The 20,991-nt window shown below is 40.2% G+C and overlaps 1 protein-coding gene and 1 long non-coding RNA gene across 2 annotated transcripts in view; both read left to right on the plus strand.

Annotated features, from left to right (window-relative positions):
• The first annotated feature begins 330 nt into the window (after window positions 1–330).
• LOC106524254 (uncharacterized) lies at window positions 331–6,558 on the plus strand. The gene is made up of 2 exons (XR_001310990.1): window positions 331–764; window positions 6,099–6,558. It is a non-coding gene; the product is annotated as an uncharacterized LOC106524254 (long non-coding RNA).
• A 1,618-nt stretch (window positions 6,559–8,176) lies between these two features.
• Window positions 8,177–20,991, plus strand: part of LOC106524252 (adenylate cyclase type 6) — a gene marked incomplete in the record, with an annotated part of 74,656 nt that continues 61,841 nt past the window's right edge. The window contains 3 exon segments of the mRNA XM_014017980.1: window positions 8,177–8,409; window positions 16,867–17,119; window positions 18,277–19,216. Of these exon segments, the coding sequence (XP_013873434.1) occupies window positions 17,100–17,119; window positions 18,277–19,216 (960 nt within the window).

The raw sequence follows: 20,991 nt of genomic DNA on the forward strand, positions 1-20,991 counted from the left end.
AGATTTCATCTTGGAGTCTTGTAGTTTTCCAGGACTTCTGACAATGTCTGAATTTGAATTTTGACGTTCAGAAGTCATTGTGAAGTTACTGTTTGCAGACAGCTAGTAATCTTCAAGATAAAACAAAAAACTTGTTATAATATTCAGAAAAAACACAGAGAGCTATAGTTCCAACAGGTCACCATGCAACAGAATGCGAGGATTGAAGACTGATTCTGTAATGGAAGGAGAGTTTTAAAGACACTGACGTATCGTTGACGTCACGAGCAAAAAATTCTTAATTATGCACTCACGTGACAAAGCCACGTGAGCCCGGCATGTGCGAGCTCCGGGAGTCACGTGACCAAGTTTGGCGCCCGGCATGTGCGAGCTCCGGGAGTCACGTGACCAAGTTTGTTTATGACGCCATTTTGGCAGGAAACAGCGAGCTGCCTGGTAGCCGAGAATGGATGGAAGCTGTCAACTTTCAGAAAGCGATGCACATCGATACACCACAAAACTTCACAGACTGCAAATCAGTCATCCACATTTATCTCCTGGTGTGCTTTTTAAAACAGTTGATCAGGTGGCGGGGGGGCGGGACTCCCGAATGTGCAGCGTCCCGACATAAACAACTACCTAATCAACTTTCCGTCGCACTACACTGGAGATTCACTGAAGGCTACAAAAGTCTAGAGGGATATAAATGGATTCAGTCGGGATTTGTGACCAAGATTCTACTGTGGAGTTTAGCACAACGGGATTGGTTTGTTGTTACAGTAAAGGTAAGTAGCCTGTCATTATGCTAGCATAAGCTAACGTTAGTCAGCAAGCTAGTAGCTGAAACATGGCGCTGTGTATCTGACTTTTGTTTCAGGTGAATCATTCACAAAGATTAAATGAGCCCCCATGGGCAGTGGTTAGAAGAGATGGGCAGTGCTAGGTGCACATTGTAATTGCACAGCTGGACAGGGCGAGTGCTGCTCCCATGTGTCTGCCATGCTGTTCAAATTATGGCAGCATAACCAAGATAGGGAGGAAGAGACGACAGCAACATGTAAAAAGTGCAAATGGGACAGACCGAGAGAAACTGCTATGAAGAAGGTGGAGTACCTGCAGGGAAAGGATATTGTTTTCAACAATACACAAAAATCCAAAAAGCAGAGCAAGACCCAAACACCCTCTTCCAACCCCAAAGCCTTCCCACCACTGACCCCAAGTGAGCAAAGTCAGCTTTACAAAAACCTGTCCCAGTGCTGTAGAAAAGATGGACAAACAATAAAACCAGTAATCTTGTCTGTTGTGAGGGAGCATTCAGACTCATCTGTCCCTAAAAAGTTTAGACCTGCCAGATCCCCTCACAAACCTCTATGAGAAAGAAATGAGAGATGTGAGGAGAGACGAGCTGCAGAAAAGAGCAGAAGCTGTCTTTGACCAGTTGTCAGTGAGTAAAGAACAGGTGAGGTAGTAATTGTTTTATGTTTTCACATAATGTCAAACATATGTTTTTATTTGCTTAGTAATTATTATTTTATTTTCAGAGTGATATTGTTGAGGAGGAGACATGAGATAAGCAAGTGTGATAAAAAGTTGCTATTTTCTGTGATAAACTTATCACTTGTGCGGCCTCCCCAACCATTAGAAATAAAACAAATAGATCCCTGTGGGCTAATAGCAATAAGATATTTCATAGTGTGATGTGATTTGTATGTTGAATAACACTGGGCACTAGCTAAAAGGTTACTTGGCTTTTCAGTGAATATTTCAAAGCAGTCAATAATGCAAATAGTTTTTTTTTAAATGTTTGTTACGGAGGCATATGGTAGAGTTTTTCTTAAATGTCTCTTTCAGGCCAGAGAATAAGACTTGGCCCTAATCTACAATACATTACACTGACACAGTGCTTAAAAAGTTTTGAAACTGTGGTGGAATCAACACCAAAATAAAAAGCCAAAAAATCAAAGCTTAAATTCATTCGTAGCTTAATTAATGTCAACACAAATTGTAGAAATAATGTCAGTGCTGATTTCATTTTAAGATCTGGGGAAACAACATTAAAAAGTGTTATCAGAATAGAAACTGTAGGTAGTCCAGTTAACATAAGAACTTGTTTATCATTGTTTTGAAGTGTAGATTCATTAAGTTCATTTTTAGATATTTTCTCCTTAAGTAACTGATTTTCAGCTCTTAAGGCTTGAACCTCCAACTTGAGAGAATGCGTTTGTGTTTTACAGTTTTCTTTATCACATGTAGGTCCAACGTCACCGCCGTCATTCGAAGTCTGAGAGTCATTATTTTTCATTTACGTTCGCCTTCGTCTCAGAGATGTAAACAGCATCATTTGAGATATTTTGAGAGCGAGGTCTCTTCTTCAAAGAGACAATTACCCATGATGCCTTGCGACCCCATAAGTAGGCTCTCTAGCCTGGCCCCCGTCACTTTTCGTTTGAGAGAGGAGAGCGAAAGGTAAGTATTGTTGACACCACGCAGTGGTGGATTTGATATGTGTTTGAGATGCTGTCTCTTTCTTTTACAGTGACGTTTGGTGGCGTTTCAAAAGCAGCTGACTGCAAATGCAAAAGAAGTAAGCCGTGATTCAGTGTCGCAGGTTTAAGTCCAATCCCGTACCCTGATTAGCTACGGGGCTGTCTGGTCGGGATACGCTAACTCGCTAAGTGGCGTGCAATCGCGTGTCGGCCAGTCCCAGAGTGCATCCTGAGGACTTGGGGCGTTTTGAAAAAGAAGTGGATGTTGGGGAAGACGTAGTCTCTAAATGAGTGATGATGAGTGTGAAGCCGGCCCGTCTCGGCTCGAGCGGGCGTACTTGATCTGTTTGGATCAGATTCGGACAATGGAGGTAGTTTTCGGGGCTTTTCACCTTTTTGAACTCAGAGTGAGTGTATTCTTGGGTCTGGTCAGATTGACCGACCGAAGCGTCAGGCTTCCAATGGTCCGCAAACCTGTGGCGCAGGCAACGAAAGCTAAGCTAAACCTTGGTAAAAGAGGGAGCCGTGTTAGCTCCGAGCTACTTCCGGCGACGGCAGCCGGTTCGGCAGTCAGTGCAGCTCAGTGCTACACATTCTSCTCTCGTCACTGAGGTCCTCCATCCACATGACAGAGAGGGGAACGCGAAAATGACTCAGCCTGCAACTGAAAATATTGATGGAGGACCTCAGATTAGCTTGTTTGTCGCACTAGCACCGAGCTAATACCTATAAGGTAATATAGCGTCGGCACTAGCGCAAAGGCTAACAGGCTGAGCTGAGGTTCTTCTTCCATGAAGCAGCTCTGTTGTCCTCCATCCATATTTTCAGTTACAGGCTGAGTCATTTCTACCTTCTCCTCTCTGTCAACGCTCTCTGGTTTCATTTAAAAGAGTVGATKHTCAGATATTGTCCAAGATTAACCTTCAGGGTGGATATAACTCGCTCACACCGAGGACCTATCCACGTCATCATTTACCCAGAATGCTTTGCGTGTAAATAAAATGGCTCCATCTTTGTTAAAATATATTTAATACTAAATAGCTTACAGTAATTTTACAGTGTTTATTTTACAGTTAAAAAATATGTTTATAAAATAAAGTCTAATGTTGCAACTAATCGGGGATCCCTTATAGGATGGACCTTTTGAAACTCTGTAATTTTAACTGCAAATGTAAATAGAAACATTTTTAGTGTATTTTAAATCACATTTCTGTATTTTGCATTGAGACTTTAAAACCAACTTCACCCTAAATGCTGGGGCACATCTGTTGTGTTGTTTCTAACACACAGATTTCTTCAAAGTATCCAAATATGTGAACAGTGAAGTGACAACATGACAACAAAAGTTGTGTCAAACCAAAGCAGGCTGCAGAGTCCGTAACAGAGACAGACGTAAAACCAGAATAGAGTACATGCTGAGCCACTTCTTCACAGAACTAAAGTTAAAATTTGTAGAGTGATTCATGAGATATTTTGCTAACAAAAGAAAAAACAGCATTAAAGGTAGTAAACAGTGAATCAGGAGGGGCTGAGATGTTTTCCTTCTGTCTGTACTAATCCAGTAAATTAAACTTAATGTGTCATTAACATCACACTTTAATGTTGGAATATTTATTACAGATAAATAACATTAAATATTATAATAATAAGCTGGAAATGTGATCAAACAGGCTCATAAAATCAGACTTTGTTTCCTCAAAGCGTTTTATTGACCTTGTGGTGAGCTGGTGCCTGCTCCTTTCTGTTTGTTTAACGCTCAACGTTTTATCACCTGACCGCTTTTATGAACAGCCACATTGTGTCGGACAGGGATGATTTCTTCTAAACCAAACTAATAACTTCCAAGGAGTCACTGGGACTGCATAGTTTGTGTAAATGTGTTGATTTTATTTGATATTAGAGATTAGGCAGGTAAACAAGAGGAGCAGTCTAGACAGATCAAAGGTGTTAGTATATTATAAAATGTTTATTGCCTCATTAGGTTTCTAACCTTTTATACTCAGACACTTCATATAAGAAATATCAGACTAGTTTTTTTTTTTTTTCCCTTTGGTTGTTCCCTCTTCGGAGTCACCACAGCGAGTCATCCTCCATCACCCCCTCCATGTCATCTATATATCTTTTCTTTGTCTTTTCCCTCGCTCGTGTGCTTTAAAGTCACATGTGTTCATGTTCTGATTTGTGTCAGACTGAGAGAAGCCTAAATGAGAAGATGAAGGGCAGATCCACTTAATCTAACCAGATTGGAGGATATTTGCTCTGAACTGGGTGAACTCCCTAAATGAACGCTCATAGATCAGAGCACAACAGCGGCCTCTACTGGTCAGTTTTGTAACATCAACAAACCTGTAAGAGGACCAAAAATAAATCATGTTTTAAATGCTTTACCTGGAAGTCCTCTTCCTCTCCCAGTTCACCTGAATAAAGAACAGGTTGTTTATTTTAGACCTGGAAAAAAATCTGAATAAGTGCATTGAGGATGCCAGGGTAATTTTACTAAGAAATAGTGTTTGTTTCCACCTGTACATCCTGTTCGAGTTTAATTCAAAGCTGCTCCTGTCATTGTGCTCAGTATAGAACGTTACTAAAACATGGCTGTGTCTGTGCACGGTTCTGAGTGCTTCTTCTTTTTTCTTGTGATTAAATTACATTTTGCATTTATATCTAAAACTTAAATATGTTTTAGTTTAAATAACTGTAATTAAGCACTACCCTTTCACAACCAAAATAATTCAATATTCAGAACATAATACATTTATTCTAAAATAGATTCAGAATAAAAACGGTCTAATTAATTAAGTTCAGCCATAATCCAATCTAACAACAAATTTCACAATACTACATAATTAGTAAAAAGTTGTCCGTTGATGGCAGGTGTCTATAATCTACGGCTCTGGGGCCACCAATGTGTCTCATTCTGCAGCAGCTTTCTGGAGCTTTGTCCAAAACAATAAATAAAATAATTACATTTTATCCTCACTTCAGCTGTATTATTTTGTGGTTCAAATTGGAACACATACAGTTAAAACATAATAAATGTGTGACGGATATCTCTCTCATATTGTCATCGTTGTGAAAAATCTGTTGTTGTTTAATCCCACAATCGCCCTGTCGCACAGATCAGATAATTACTTCATCACATTATTGAGCCATAAAACTGGCTTAGTATTTTTTTTTTTTTTTACCATTTTAGCTCTGTTACTACAAACTTGGTTTCACCAACTAGGGGTCTCTGCAGCGTTGGGGGAGTTTATGGGCTGTGTGAGTAGAGTTTGGCAAAATCATGATTGGTGGAGTTAGGTTCTAGGATGTCTAAATTGAATTTATTGACTGTATTTATCATTTAAAACAAAATAATTTATAACTAATAATCATATTCAAAAATATCTGTCTGTCTATCTGATATAATTTTAATGAGTGCATATTAATTTATTTATAAACTCAAACTGTAAATAAAGATTTAAAGTGAACTCCCCTCCTCTGAAACAAACATGGCCAGTAGAAATGGGTCAGACTCTATTTGACCATGTATTTGTAATGAAAACCATCCTTAGTTATCACTGCTGTTTGCTGTAAACTAAATGATTAATAAAGCTTCAGTTGACTTTGTCTTCCCTCTTTTCCTTATTGCAGTTTTTTCCCTCCATCTGAGGTTAGCTGAAGACCACGGGGGTGGGGGGTGTTCTTCACCTCTAGAGGGAGTACCGAGTTCCTGAGAACCGGACTGAGTGGTGGGAGCAGAGCTGCGTCAAAGCAGCCAAAGTGACGCAAAGTCACGCCGGAAGTAAGAGGAGAGCACTTTTAAAGTAAAGGTGGAACTTCAGATGAACTGATGCAACATGCTGAAACAGTCACAACAAATAACCTAAAACCAAACACCTTATCTGGATATTTTTCTGTGTCTCTCAGATGTAGTGTCCGGTGGTTATTAGAAAAAATAATAATAATTACAATAAATATAATAGTTGTGCTCTATGTCTATTTAGCCTTCATTTTTTAAATAAATATGGAGAAATAACCATTTTATTCAAAATTCATATAAAATTACCAACATTTTCAACCTATTTCAAATAAAAAAAATCAATCCAAACAATTTTGCACTATTGTATTTATTTATTTATTTATTTAGTCTCTGTCATAATGTAACTGAATTTTGAGTAACTGTTTTCTATCTTGGCGGGCTTTTTTCTCATGATTTATTTTGGTAAAATGTTTTTTTATTATTATTATTATTTTGGGCGTTTTGTGGGGATTTGATTCAGTTTTAAGTTATTTTACGCCTTGTTTTGAGAATTTCTTGTTTTTTCTCAAAATGACCATTTCTCCTCAGTGAGTTTTATTTTCATATTTCATTGCAGTGTCTGTTCATACTATTTGTTTATTCTAGTGACCTTTTATCCTTATATTCCTTCAACATTTTTTTCCAGGACTTATAGGTTTTAGGCTCAGATTTATTATTATTATTGTCTTTGCTTTAGTAATTTTGTTACAAATAAACTTTTCATACACTCACAATGAACAGAAAACAAATTATACATCAAAAGTAGAGATTCTTGTTGCCTTTCAGACACTGGGTTTAAGACAACAAGAATGTCTGTGTTTTATAGCCTAATTTGTTTTATGTTCATTGTGAGATTCTGAAAAGTTTGTGCACACCTAAATTCCCTTTGGCTTCAGTTATACAACATAATTTATCTTCAACACAGGAAGTATAGGGTGGTCTTACTTCTCATATCTCCTAAAAAACAAAAAGTCACATATTTTATAATCAGGGACATCAGTTGCTCACCATTCAATAATATTTAAGATCTAACTTTTGGTTTTTGAATGACATTTTTTAGGCTTACTTGTCAGTCTGCTTTTCTATCATGATTTAAAAGAAGTTAGACACAATTGATAGTCAGTACTGAAAGTGTGGTTACCATTAGGGCTGCCACGATTAATCGATTAGTCGACAACTAATTGATTATTAAAATAATCGATGACTAATTTAATAATCGATTAATCATTTTCTTTTTTTTTTGTTTACTTTGTTTTTCTCTCCAAACTGCTTTGACACCTTCTGCTGCCACGTCTGCCTTTCTGTCCTCGACACACATGCACAGTAGTGGTAACTGGGGTAGGCCGTGGACGTCACAAGACATTATACAGACAGGCTCTGGTATCATGGCTACCTGGCAACCGAGCTCAAAAGTGAGGGATCATTTTAAGAAAATGAAAGAGAAACCTGTTCAGTGTAATATCTGCAGAGCAGAACTTGCCTTCCACAGCAATTATTTTTAGTTAGCATATAGCTAAAATCTAACCATGGTTATATAATAGCAGCTGCATTCTGGCTCGATAAGCTGTATGTTTTATATTCAATTAATGTATGATCCGATTAGTCAACTAATCGAAAAAAAATTTGGTGATTAATCAATTATAAAAATAATCGTTTGTGGCAGCCCTAATTACCATTGTCTCTCTGATGAGCAACTGTCAGTAGCTTTATGTAATAGTTACATAGATCTTAGTACGTTCACTACTTATAGTTGTATTTTTTAGATTAATACAAAGTTATGTTGAAATTTTGTGTAGTGTTGTTTTAAATTATTAAAAAAATTCCTTGTCTAGATATACAGTATAGACACGTAAATGGAATGCGGGCTTTTATTTTGAAAGGTACAACAGGAAGTGGGCTGTTTTGATCACCGCCATCTTGACGGTGGCGCTCGGAGCCGAGAGGGTCAGGTGGAGGAGAGGCAAGGGAGCGTGTGGAGCGAGAAGAGAAGGCAGGAGCAGACCCTCCACAGGGCCACTCGTTTTTTTTTTTTTTTACCCGGACCATCCTTTCTGGCACGGCTAGGCTACAAATGCTCCTCCACCCGGGCCGCACCGACGCTCCTTGCCGGATGGGCTCGTCAGCAGCGGTCGTGTCTGAGGACAGCAACAGAAGATGATCACGGTGAGTCCCTAACCCTTTTTGATTTATATCCTATTCATCCTCCAGTCGCTGCAGGCCGTTGAATCCGTGCTCTGCTGTCATACGAACCGTGTGAAACGCGTCTGCTGCGCTGGTCCGTGTGTGTGTGTGTGTGTGTGTGTGTGTGTGTGTGTGTGTGTGTGTGTGTGCTCACGCGCGCGCGCCTCATTCTCAGTCTGCGCTGCGTTTGTCCCGAACTGAATGACATAAGCTGGGCGAGAGACCCGAAGAGGCCTCCTCTTCATGCTGGTGGAGATGCACGGTTAGTACACGTTTCCCCGTGTGTGTGCGTGTGTGTGTGTGTGTGTGCGCGCGCGTGTGCGTGGAGCAGAAGAGGAGGGATGAGCCGCATCGCTTTCGCACCTGGCAGGCTTCATTCACGGACTTGCAGCTCGCGCCAGGCGCCCGTGATGGTTCTCTTTTAACCGATTTCACCGCAACGTGTCTGATTAATAATCACGGGGTTTGTTGCAGCTCGTGCTCGCTCGCGAACCCTCCGGCGGATGCTGAGGAATGTGCAGCAGTAAAAACAAGTTGTTTATTTTCCTGACCGCTCGTCGTGTTTGTGAACGCTTTGCTGCAGACTGAAGGACGCTAGCTGTAGAGGCGTGTTTTTATTATTATTATTATTTTGGTATTGTTTTATCTTCTTATTTTTGGAGGAGGGTCCAGAGGCAGGACTTGGGTTTTATTGTTGTCACACAGGCCACGGTGTTATGTAACAAAAAGTCTACGCTGTCTGAATGCGGGCCCTCACGCACGGGCCTCTGTGTTCAAACACCGGGACCGCAAACGCATCATCCGCACATGAACACAACGCGGCTGCAGAAACATGGATAAATAGTTAAATAAAACCAGCTCAGGAGGCTTTAATGTCCTTTGAGTGCTTTATGTGTTTTATCTGCATCATCTGGAGGAAGTGTGCCAGAGGAGAAGATCCGTGCAGGGCCTTTGGACACAATGAATGAGTCAATAAGGTGTGTGTGCGGGAGGGGGGGTAGCAGAAGCCCGGTGCAGCCTGCAAACACAACCAAGCGGCTGGTCGACCTTGTGCAGGAGGTGGTGGGGGGAGTGGGAGGAGAGGGGAGGTGGTTCTCCTTGAGCCAGGAGGAGGGGGTGCCAGAGGAGGCGCAGGCAGACCAAATATACGGCCAGGAAAAGCTATTTTTGCTTCATCAACGCAGCGTGGCTCCCTTCTGAGAGAGAGAAAAGAAATTCCGGTGAGGAGGCGCTGCGTTTCTTCTGACCAGGTAAGATGATCCGCTGCTTCCTCTCGCATCATCTGTGGACGTCCATCGACTCAACCAGTCTTAAAAGAACTGAAAGGGATTCTTCATGTCAGCGTAAACCCTCCTCTCATCAATCCACAGTCACCATCAGGAGGATACAAGAGAGACAGAGGCGGATGTAGTCTTTTTGTGGTCTGAGGTGAAACGCAGGCATGGGGGAACCTCCACTTCCCATTTATTTTTCAACCCTATCGGCCTCCACACGCTTCATCCAAACTGGCTAAATCAGCCGATATTGTCACAGTTTTGTGACGAAAATTGTGTCCGTCTTCCACCCCTCCTTGACACAGTGTCCGCTGAACTTTTCACCCCCAATCCACAAATGAAATTGTCCGATTTTTGTGGGCATGTGTTTACGCTTTCTGCACTTTGCGTCAATTACTCGCTTCCAGAGTCTGACTGTTGTACCTGAAAACAGACATTTATAAAGATAGTCAAGTGGCTATAAACCCTGGATGGAGATAAAACAGACATTGTGCACAAAATAATCTTTTTTTCTGCAGTGTGTGGCGCCTTAATTGTGAAAAAATTTGTGGCTGAAATGAATGTGCTTGACCCTTTAGTTTTTCAGTTTAACCTTCTTTTCATATATTGGACAAATACAGCTGTATGGGAGGTCATGATTTGCCTTCTGTTTAGGAATGGGCAGTAAGTTTTGAATATTCAAAGTCCACCACTGTCATGCTCATTTTTTGTCACACCAGCACCTTGTAGTGATGCACCAAGGTGGATGCTTTTCCAGTTGGGGGGCTTTTTTTTAATAGAACAAAACAAGACAGAAGCAACAAACAACTGCGAGGGTCCCTAGCATCGTTCTATAATCATAGTTTTTGTTGAAAGGGTTATAAAATGAAACCTCAGCTTTACTGACAGAATATTTGCATCCTCATTCAGGGCAGATATTTGTAAAAAAAATCTAAGCATTACCTGACAAATTTGAGATTTTTAAAAAATTTTAAAATGCATGTTCTTATGTTTAATATAATTATAGACCTACTTTTGTAATTTTCCAGTTGGCATGTTGTTTGAGAAAAGCACAGTAACAACAAAACCTCCTCTTGTAAATTTATATTTCTATTTAAAAGTAGCATTTTTTTTTACTGGATTCATATTACTCACTGCCTTGCATGTCAATGTTTTAACTCTTGCACACAATCTGTTAGCTCTTAGGGTATGTGTGGAGGATGACTCTCAGCTACTACCACGCCACATTTTAGCTCAATATCTGTAAAACTGACTGAAGTAAAGTCGGTTTTGAGTTTGATAAGTTTGCTTTGCTGTGGTGGTATTTTTGGATTGGGTAAACACTAACAAACCGACCATGTTCATTAGTAAGTACTGTATATTCTGACTGTTTTGATTAAAATCGGTGCCGTGGTTCAGGAGATATTTTGCTAATAGACTCTGTACACTAGGGGTGGATATTGTTACCAACCTCTCAATTCAATTCACTTACAGTTCTTTGGGTCACAATTTGATTTGGTTTGATTGTAAATTTAAATTTGATTCAATATTTGACATAAATCCTGATAATAATAAGTACATAAATAATTCATTAGAGTCCCTGTGAATTATTTTTAGATGTTTATTTTCTTACTCATATAAACAGAAATGGTATACATTCATTTTAGAGAAATAAAACGTCTGGAAATAAAGCAGTAGCACAATAATACTTGTTCTAAAAATGGAGTGAAAACATAAAACCTGACAAACTTAAGGCTTAAAGTGAAAGAAAAATCCTGAGCTCGAAACTTTTTTGTGTTGGGGATTGGAATGAAATCATTGCATGTTTTTACTCTTGCCAATCTGTGAGAATCTGTACATAAAATCCACACTTTAAATGACACAGAAGGATTGGGGCAGTGGGGTATTTGCTGCCCTACATCAGAGACTGAGGCAAACCAATTGTATTGCAACATATACTTTATAAGAATATGTATGAATATAGAGAGTCCTCATAGAGCTCGATAGTTGAAATTTTATTGATACATTTTATGGTTAAAAATGTCCTGATGCATCTCAGTAATCCAGGTAAAAAGTCAAAAAGAAAAAAATTGTATAGGTCCTCTGGACGGGTTCTTTAACGAAATGTTTCGTCTCTTCTCCAAGAGACTTCTTCAGTCTGAGAGTTTCAGGCAAAATTCAGGCTTTTAAGCCCAGCCTCCGTGTGACTGATACTCACATCACATGGCTATCATTGACACCTAATTAACACTTATTGTTACCAGGGGTGGAGTGATACTGGCAATGGCCGCGCTGTAGGAGGGGGACAGCTGAAAACGGAGGCCTCCACCTCTGTTTAATGATGGACGGTTTTTCTTCACAAAAATGGCTTCTTTTACTCCTCTCTCAAACCAACGTTCCTCCCTATCAAGAATGAGAACATCCTCATCTCTGAAAGAGTGACCGCTGGCCTGTAAATGAGTGAAAACTGCAGAGTTCTGGCCATTAGATGTAGCTCGTCTGTGTTGGGACATTCTTTTGAACAGTGGCTGCTTTGTTTCCCCGATGTATAACTGGTCGCAGTCCTCCTGGCACTTAACAGCATATACAACATTGCTCTGTTTGTGCCGGGGCACCGGATCTTTGGGGTGAACCAGCCTTTGCCGTAATGTGTTTTGGGGTTTGAAAGCCACTGGGACATCATATTTAGAAAATAAACCTCTCAGTTTCTCCGAAACACCCGCAACATACGGAATAACCACTGGTTTGGGTCTGGGTTTGGGGTCTTCATTTTCACCTGAAGGTTGCATGGAATCCTGTTTCATTAGAGAAGAACCCATCCAGAAGACCTACACAATTTTTTCCTTTTTGATTTTATGGTTAATTCATATTTTAAACCCAACACAAAGTAGCTGTGTCATCATCAACATTCTGTCTGTAATAAATGTGTAATCCTGCAGCCAGGATGGATCACAGATCATGTATCATCACCTCACTTCATTTAGCTAAAATCCTGTGTAAAATTGAAAATCCGATTTATTTATTGTTATTTAACCAGGCAAGTCCTGTTGAGATCTTAGATCTCTTTTTCATGGGAGGCTTGGGCCTGAAGGCAACCTATCGTACATGTTTTTAGGCGTGGGGGAAACCAGAGTACACGGAGAAAACCCACAGAAGCACAAGGAGAACATGCAAACTCCGCACAGAAAGACCCCAGGTCCAAACCGGGGGTCGAACCCAGGACCTTCTTGCAGTGAGGCGTCGGTGCTAACCACTGAGCCGTCGTGCCGCCCATAGATATTCATGTTAACTATGAATATCTGAAAATAACAGTCTGACAAAGAAAACTTTCATTTTTGGGGGAGGTAGGCATAAAACATCAACGCATTTTGGCTGTAGTACAAATTTATGTCTTTCTGTGTTAATAATTTTACTCAAGAACTAAAGCAAACGAGACAAACAGGCTGTGCAGTCTCCTGAGACGGTTAAACAGCTGTTAGCACAACACTAGCTTACCTTCACACACGTTGGCCGGTTGGGCTGTCTCTTTTTTTTTTTTCCAAAACACCACAAAGACCTCCACCAACCTGACTGTTGTCGGGCTGCAGCCAGGCCACATTTTCCTTGTTTTACGGCCACTTTTACATTTATCCATTTTGTCTCTGCTCCTAAAGTTTTGGTTCGACCAATGGGCGTGACGCCTCCCGCGATTATCACCGACCGACCAGAAACTTTGAAAGTCATTCCGGATCGTTCCTGACAGAAGTGCAAACTGGCCAGTGTGATCGAAACGATTCAGAGGATTTTCTGAAAGGATATTGAATTGCAAAATAAATCACTGCATTGCTGAATGGACTATTTTACCCACCCGTACTGTACACAGTATACAACTATCTTTCTAGAGAGGGCAGCAGGAAGGACAAAACAGTAAAGGGGCCTCCCTCCACTTGGTGGTGCCCCCGACCTCAACTGTTTACAGTTCAAATGACAAGCTAATTAGCAGTAAAATGCTAAACTATGATAGAGATCGTTTACTCAAAGCAGATTTTGAGTGAAGCCAGGACTTTTCTGCTGTGGTTCGACCATTCGTTTACACAACAACGGTGCTCGTTCTCTGAAATCAAAGTTTTCTATAAGCAGGTTTCAGAGTGGAGGTTTTTGAGAGACCGCCCTCCCTGCAAAGGCGTGAAAGTGAGGGTCCACACCACCCGCAGTTCCTGTCTACAGTGTTTCTTTGCTTGTTCAAGCAGCAGAGCCATCATAACAACAGCTGGTAATAAAGCTCTGTTTGTCCTTCTCACCATTTTCAGCACGCAGGAGCAACACAACCTCGTTCTCACTCCAAAATAAGCTTCCTGCATTCACCTCGCTGGACGTAACTGCCTTATTTCTCATAGTCCAGACTTCATGCATCTCTTCATGTGCTCCACATAAGTGCTGTCAGATATAAGGTTTAAGTGTGCACACGCACAACACACACCTCATCTTACAACTCCCCTCCTTCCAAGAAATTACACGACACATACCGTAGTTTGGGTCAAAATAAAATAATTTTAATACAACAATATGATAGTTCATAATTTCCTATCTGGCCTGGAAATTACAGCAAATATATGTGAACGTGTTTTAATAATATTGATGAGCCTGAATCAACATTACTGTTTTCAGAGAAAACTCGTGTAAACAGGGCCGTAGAGTTAGTCTGAGACAGCCCTACATGTTTGTGGTTAAAGCACATTACAATCTCGGCTACTAATGGAAACTACTTGAAACATGGGAAAACATTTGGAGTATCTACTGTATGTGGAAATTGTAGATGGCAATGGTAAACAGATGTTTTCATGGCTACTTCAGCAGCTGCAGTGAAGTCTGTAGTCCCTGCTTGTGACAAAAGATGCAAAACAGTGAAGAAACGTGATTCAGGTGATCTCAGATTTGTGTTCAGTTGTTGAGACAGGAGAAGAGCCAGGACCTCAGTTTCTGTGGGACCACCACAATAAACCTCACCATTAAACCAGGCTTAGAGGTTTGACCAGTTTGTTTATGTAAGAACTGAACCTAAGCTTGTGCTAGCTTACATTGTTTTTAATATCTATTGCAATAGCTGGTACTTTCAAGAGTATAATACTTTCTGAGGTAGTACATTTTATAAAATTTGAGAACCACTGACTGTTCTTGAGGCTTATTGTTGTTGCTAAAGTTTGTATTTATTCTCAAAAACAATTTCTGGACATTTATTTCTAAAGCAGTAAGATCTTAGTTACACAAATTGTGTTGATGATTCAGTGTTACTTAAATATTACAAAGGCTCATGCTATACAACACCCATTTAATCTGAGTTATCTACAAAAAATGACTGCGATAAACAGAATATGTATTCAAGGTTACAGTAATTTTCAAATATTTAGACAAGTTAAACTGTCATGATATCCAACCCATGGGAAATGTCATCATTGCTTCCAGCTTTAAGTATTTTAGTGAGGATAGTTAAGATATTTAGCTGTTAGGACACAAATATACATAGTAGGAGGTGTTTCAAACTACTATTTCAGTGGTAGTAACAGGGCTGTCTTGTACATAAAAAGAATCCACCCTCTTGTGTCAACTAATATCAATAAGTGCAACTAACTGTGGAGAAACATTGAATTGATTTAATTATCTGCTATGTTCACGGAGCAGCTTTTTATTTCTCTAATTATACTTACAGTACATCTACACTACTTTACATACCAGCACTGGTATGAGGTTTAGACAGTATGACAACTTTCAGCAACCTTCAGCTCTACAAGATAACCAATCACTAGATAAATGTATTTATAACTTTAACGTTATTGCTCTTTTTGCGCATAATGTAACTTTATTATTATTTTTTGTAAAGTAACACTGAAAGCCTGACAAGCTGTTAGTTAATAGGGGTGTAAATCACCAGCTGTATCACAATACAATATTATATAGCTTTGTCTGGATGATGATACGATGTCTGTCATGATTGATTTCAATTCAATTCACAAGTCTGTGATTGATATGATGTGATATGCCCATGTAACACGTTTATTGTGTAAATTGTGCAAATGATATCGATCCACATCTGGCATATAATGAGAAAATGGATCAATGTTTTCGTTTTGCCTGGATGTAATTGAAATATTAATAATTTATTGATATATCAATGTGGATCGATGTATTGTTACACACTTATTAGTTAATTAATTAGCTGGTTATTAGCTGCAGTAGCCTTATATATTTCACTTGCTAACATGCTAACTCTTGTGGCTTGTTTGTTTTAAAACAATGCTACCTTTTAAAAATAGAAAGGAATATCCCTCCTCTGGTAGGCAAGCCATCGCTAACAAAGTTATCAGCCAGATAAAATATGTAACTAATCCACTCCTTTGTTCAACAAGCATAAAGGTTCTAGAGAGCTCCAGTTTGCTCAGCTCAGAGCAACAACAGAAAAAGCATTGTCTATGTTCTAATGTTTTTAGGCAGTAAAACTAGGAATGATATGAGGCAAAAATTTAGTAGTTTAGTAATATTGACACATGGAATACCTCGAACCTGGTAACCAGTTCATGCCTATGTACTGTACATGTGAGTTACATAAGGGTAAGAATAAAATACTGTCAACATCACTTTCTGGCAAATTTCTAAGCGACTTTTTTATTTAATCGTCCAGATCCTCAGATTCTGCCATTCTGTATCAATGATTACTGTCTTGACAGTGTCCTGTTGGTCGACAGTCTTTATCTGTGTTTTGTACTCGTCTGTTTATCATTGATTGTAACTATAAACAGAGCTTTGAAGGAGTCTATTTTCTCCCTTGAGCCCAGCTGACTCCGTAATTTTTTATGCCAGATGGAGTGTTTTTCTGGCGGGGTCAAAAAAGAGCCAGTTCTGGTCCACCTTAATAAAGCCAAACCAAATGCACTATTTTTGGACAAATCGTTCATTTTCCTCCTCTCTGTGCCACAAATGTGTTTCAGTAACCATTCAATTTATATGAAACTTAAAAGTTTGATTAATATCTCTACCTGTCAGTTTTGAAAATGAAGTATAAAAGAGCTGTACAGGAAGACTTAAGTTAAAAAGACGTGCATTACAGTTTAGATTAGATGTCACTTGATCTCGCCTAATTTATCCTCACCTTCATGGCTAATCTGTGTTTTTGCACTAACATCTTGTGTATGTGTTTGACTTTTCTCCTTAGAACCAGCAGAAGCCGTGGAGATAGGCCTGGCAGAGGAGACTCTTCCTATTATTAGCCTCTGATCGTTTGGCAGAGCCACAAACACCTGGAGTTTTGTGTGCAGTTTGGCGTGCATCTATTTCCTCCCAGCCTGCGGCCCTGCAGCGTGGCCTCTACAAACCTCTCGTCTCGTCGTCATAATTTCGTCCAGGGGGATAAATGAGTGAACCGGTTGAAAGGGGAAGGGCTGGAACATGTACCAGAACCCTGACAGGTAACTGAAACCCTGCTTTGGACGGGGAAGGGGTGGAACATTGATCTATATTACTGGATTGGACATCACGTGACTTATCGTGCGCCGCACTGGTGCCATTGCTATGCATTGAGTTTTGACTCAGGAACATTGGTAAAAAGGGCGTGCAGCAGACAGTCATGCAAGGAATATCAAAAAGGGATGCAATATTTTGCCATAAATTGTCAACACTACAACAACAAGATCACAAGATCAAGGTTATCACATTTTACAGATTTAAAATATTTTTTTAATTTAAAAAATGTCAGAGATGCGGAAACTAGGCCAGTTATGCTAGCTTGATTTTGACAACCTTATGTTGGGTAAACCAGAAAGACGAGACAAATTTGCTGTTCCAACAAATTATTATATTTTTATTAATATTGTTATTATGTTAGGATAATATTGTGAGAGGTAAATATAATGGACAACAGTAAAATTACCTTTACCACTACTAGGCTGAACTGTGTAGATATTACTGGTACTGATGTTKTGTCCAGTCAGCAWATGGTATATCCTGTAGTTTGTGATTATATATCAGAGTAAAAAACTCCGTAACTTTTTTCTTCCACTGTACATTTCACAAGCTAAGCGGTGGAGGGGCCGACTGCATTTATTTTATGACCAGCTGGAGGAATTTGTCTTTAGTCACTTCAGCGTGAATGAAGAACCAGGAAACAAATGCAAAATTAGAATTATTTACACATATATACACACACATAACACACATGACTCAGTTTTATGGGACGGAAAGGGGCTTCTACTGTAAATACTGTACGTTAGCAAAAACCAATAATGAAAACTTCCCAGACTTGTTATAGATTTATCTCTTGAGCAAATACATATTTCTTTACATAACACACATTGGCAATTTTCTCAGTTTTAATTTCAGCCATATTTTATAGAAATCGAATAAGAAATGAGGGTGCTATGAATATTTTTGTGACAGATTGACGGGCATCCCGCATTGAAACTCTACCGTTTTGTTGACATGACTCATTGCATAGTAATGGCTCCTATGACAGCGCGTCACTAGCTATAGCGGCTATAGGCGATGTCCAATCCAGTAATATAGATCAATGGGGTGGAAACGGTGTCTGTCAGCACCATGACTGTCGTGTGTTTCTCTGCTCACACAGAATGTCCTGGTTCAGTGGTCTCCTAGTTGCCAGAGTGGACGACCGCAAGACTGCGTGGGGAGAGCGCAATGGCAAGAAGTCCAAACGGAAGGGAGGCTCTTCTTTCTGCAGCCCGCGTTACATGAGCTGTCTGCGGGACCCGGATGCTATGGAGCCCCCTTCCGGAGCCCCTCTCCAGCAGCACCATCGTGGAGGGGTGGCCGGAGCCATGGGAGGCGGGGGAAACTTCGGTGTCCGCTGTGGATGGCAGGAGGACCACTATGGCAAAAGGGACTGTGCCTCTGGGGAAGGGGTGGGGCTCAAATCGGTGGATTTGGGCTTTGAGGACGGGGATCTGAAAGGGCGGAAAGGCGGGTGCAACGGAGGCAGCGGTGACATGAGCAACAACGGTCCCAACGGCGCCGGAGGGGTGATGACGGCTGCGGACTGCTGGCTCAGGGTGGTGCGGGTGTTCCAGTCGAAAAAATTCCAGTCCCGCAAACTGGAGCGCCTATACCAGCGTTACTTCTTTAGGCTGAACCAGAGCTCCCTGACCATGCTCATGGGGGTGCTTGTGATCGTGTGCGGCATCATGCTGACCTTCCACTGTGTCCACGCCGCTCCTCATGTGGCCTACTCGTCAGCCCTGTCGGTGGCCATGGCGCTCTTCATGGCTCTCATGGTGGTGTGTAACCGCAACGGCTTCCACCAGGACTACATGTGGATGGTCAGTTACCTGGTGATCGGAGTCTTGGTGTCGGTACAAGTGTTCGGGGTGCTTATGGTGGCGCCCAGGAGTGCTTCAGAAGGAATCTGGTGGTCTGTGTTCTTTATCTACATCATCTACACTCTGCTGCCTGTGAGGATGAGGGCAGCGGTCCTGAGCGGAGCGGTGCTGTCCATCATACACGTGGTCACAACGTGGCAGATCAATCAGGAAGACAAGTTCCTCTGGAAACAGGTAGGAGAGGCTCGATGTCCTGACGTCTGTAGTGTCTTTGGTTTTCAAATGTCCCATAGCTTTTCTTTCTAAAAGGCAGTGGCTACAAGGGTTCATCATTTGAAAACCCACTGTCAGCTGTTCTGAACTTCTCTGTGAACACAAGTGTTGTGTTTAGATTGAACAGATGCAAAATTTTGTTAGAAAGATAGGAATTGGACACTAAGCATTTTATATTGACCTCACTAGGTACAATCAGTGTCATTGACAATTATTGCACAATGATTTAGACAACTAACCATTTAATCCCACTGATAATCTATAAGTCAATACTAATAAGATAAAAAATGTGTTTTTCACTGACAAAGATCCCAACTGCTCACATCAGAGAAAACTTTAGGACCAATGAACTGTTTTGATAGATTATTGTTGCACAACAACAGCCACCTGTAGATAAATGTTTACATTGTCTCTCACATGTTCAGTTTATTTGAAAATATTCCTGATAAGGTGATTTAAAATCATAACCAGTAATCTAAATTTTGGATTGCTACATTACTTGAACCATTAGCTCCAGTGTCTTTACCACATCAGTAACTAACAAGACCTTTTGAACAGCATCTTGACATACATTAGGAAACGCGTATTTAATTTTTTTCTGTGTTAACATAATTTGAACAAATAGTGGGTACCTTTGGAAAATAATGAATTTGTAAGTAAACTGTTTCATCATAAATAATGTCTTATGAGAAAGGGATCATTAAAGGCTGAGTTCAACAGTGTTTATAGAGTTGCATACAGTTCTACACTTTTAGGTATTTCACAGTAACAATAGAACTTGTTTCAAGTGATGTCCCTCACCACTTTATGAATCATTGTCCATTGTTCAGTGTTAGTTTATCTGATTTAGTTTAGTTTTTTTAATCTAAACCATCTTTTGAGGAAAATATCAGCCCCACTGACTGCTTGACTCATGAGTATTTTATTTTTCACTAGTTACCTTTTCTGTCTGCTGATGTTATTGAGCTTTTCGCGATACAAAGAAACAAAACCAAACAAAAAACTATAGTTTTGGATAAGAAATTAAAAACAATGAGCTAAAAAAGGATAAATTCTCCTCTGCACTGGGAGGCACTTTTATTATTGGACACCAATTTTTGTGAGTAATTTAAATTTCTGAAAAATAATGAGTTATTATGTCCCCATCCAGATTTTTTGGCTCCCGATACAATCCAATTTTTTTAATGATTAGTCTTTCAGATACCGATCCGATAGCTTTATTTCTTTATTTCTTTCCAAGTGACAAGGTTGGTAGTATTAAAGCGAGCCCTGCTGTTCCCACCATGAGAAACATCCAGTTTGCAGATTTTGAAAAATGCAGTTTCAGCATCATTGTTTTCCACTGAAAAGTGTTCCCACACTGTGGACATGGTTGCATACTTGTGTGCGTCTTGACTTCTTAACAGCAGTTGTAAAACATGATGATGCTGAAAACTGTCGTGAAAACTGGATCGGCCCGATCACATGACTAAATCCGATTCTACCCCATTTTCAAAAAATGGCCATATCTGCCACTGATACCAATACTGAGTATCTGATCAGGACATCCCTAGTTATTACTGTAGTTAGCGCTACACTACTACTACTACTACTACTACTYCTYCTACTACTACTACTACTACTACTACTACTACTACTGCAGTAGAATACCCGGCTGCTCTGAAACATTGACCTGACCCTTGTAGTGGGGTAGTAGTGTGCGAACTGGCGACGTAGCCACAAATCGCTCTGGTCAG

The sequence above is a fragment of the Austrofundulus limnaeus genome, unplaced genomic scaffold (assembly GCF_001266775.1).
Source record: "Austrofundulus limnaeus strain Quisiro unplaced genomic scaffold, Austrofundulus_limnaeus-1.0 Scaffold180, whole genome shotgun sequence".
Taxonomy (NCBI): Eukaryota; Metazoa; Chordata; class Actinopteri; order Cyprinodontiformes; family Rivulidae; genus Austrofundulus; species Austrofundulus limnaeus.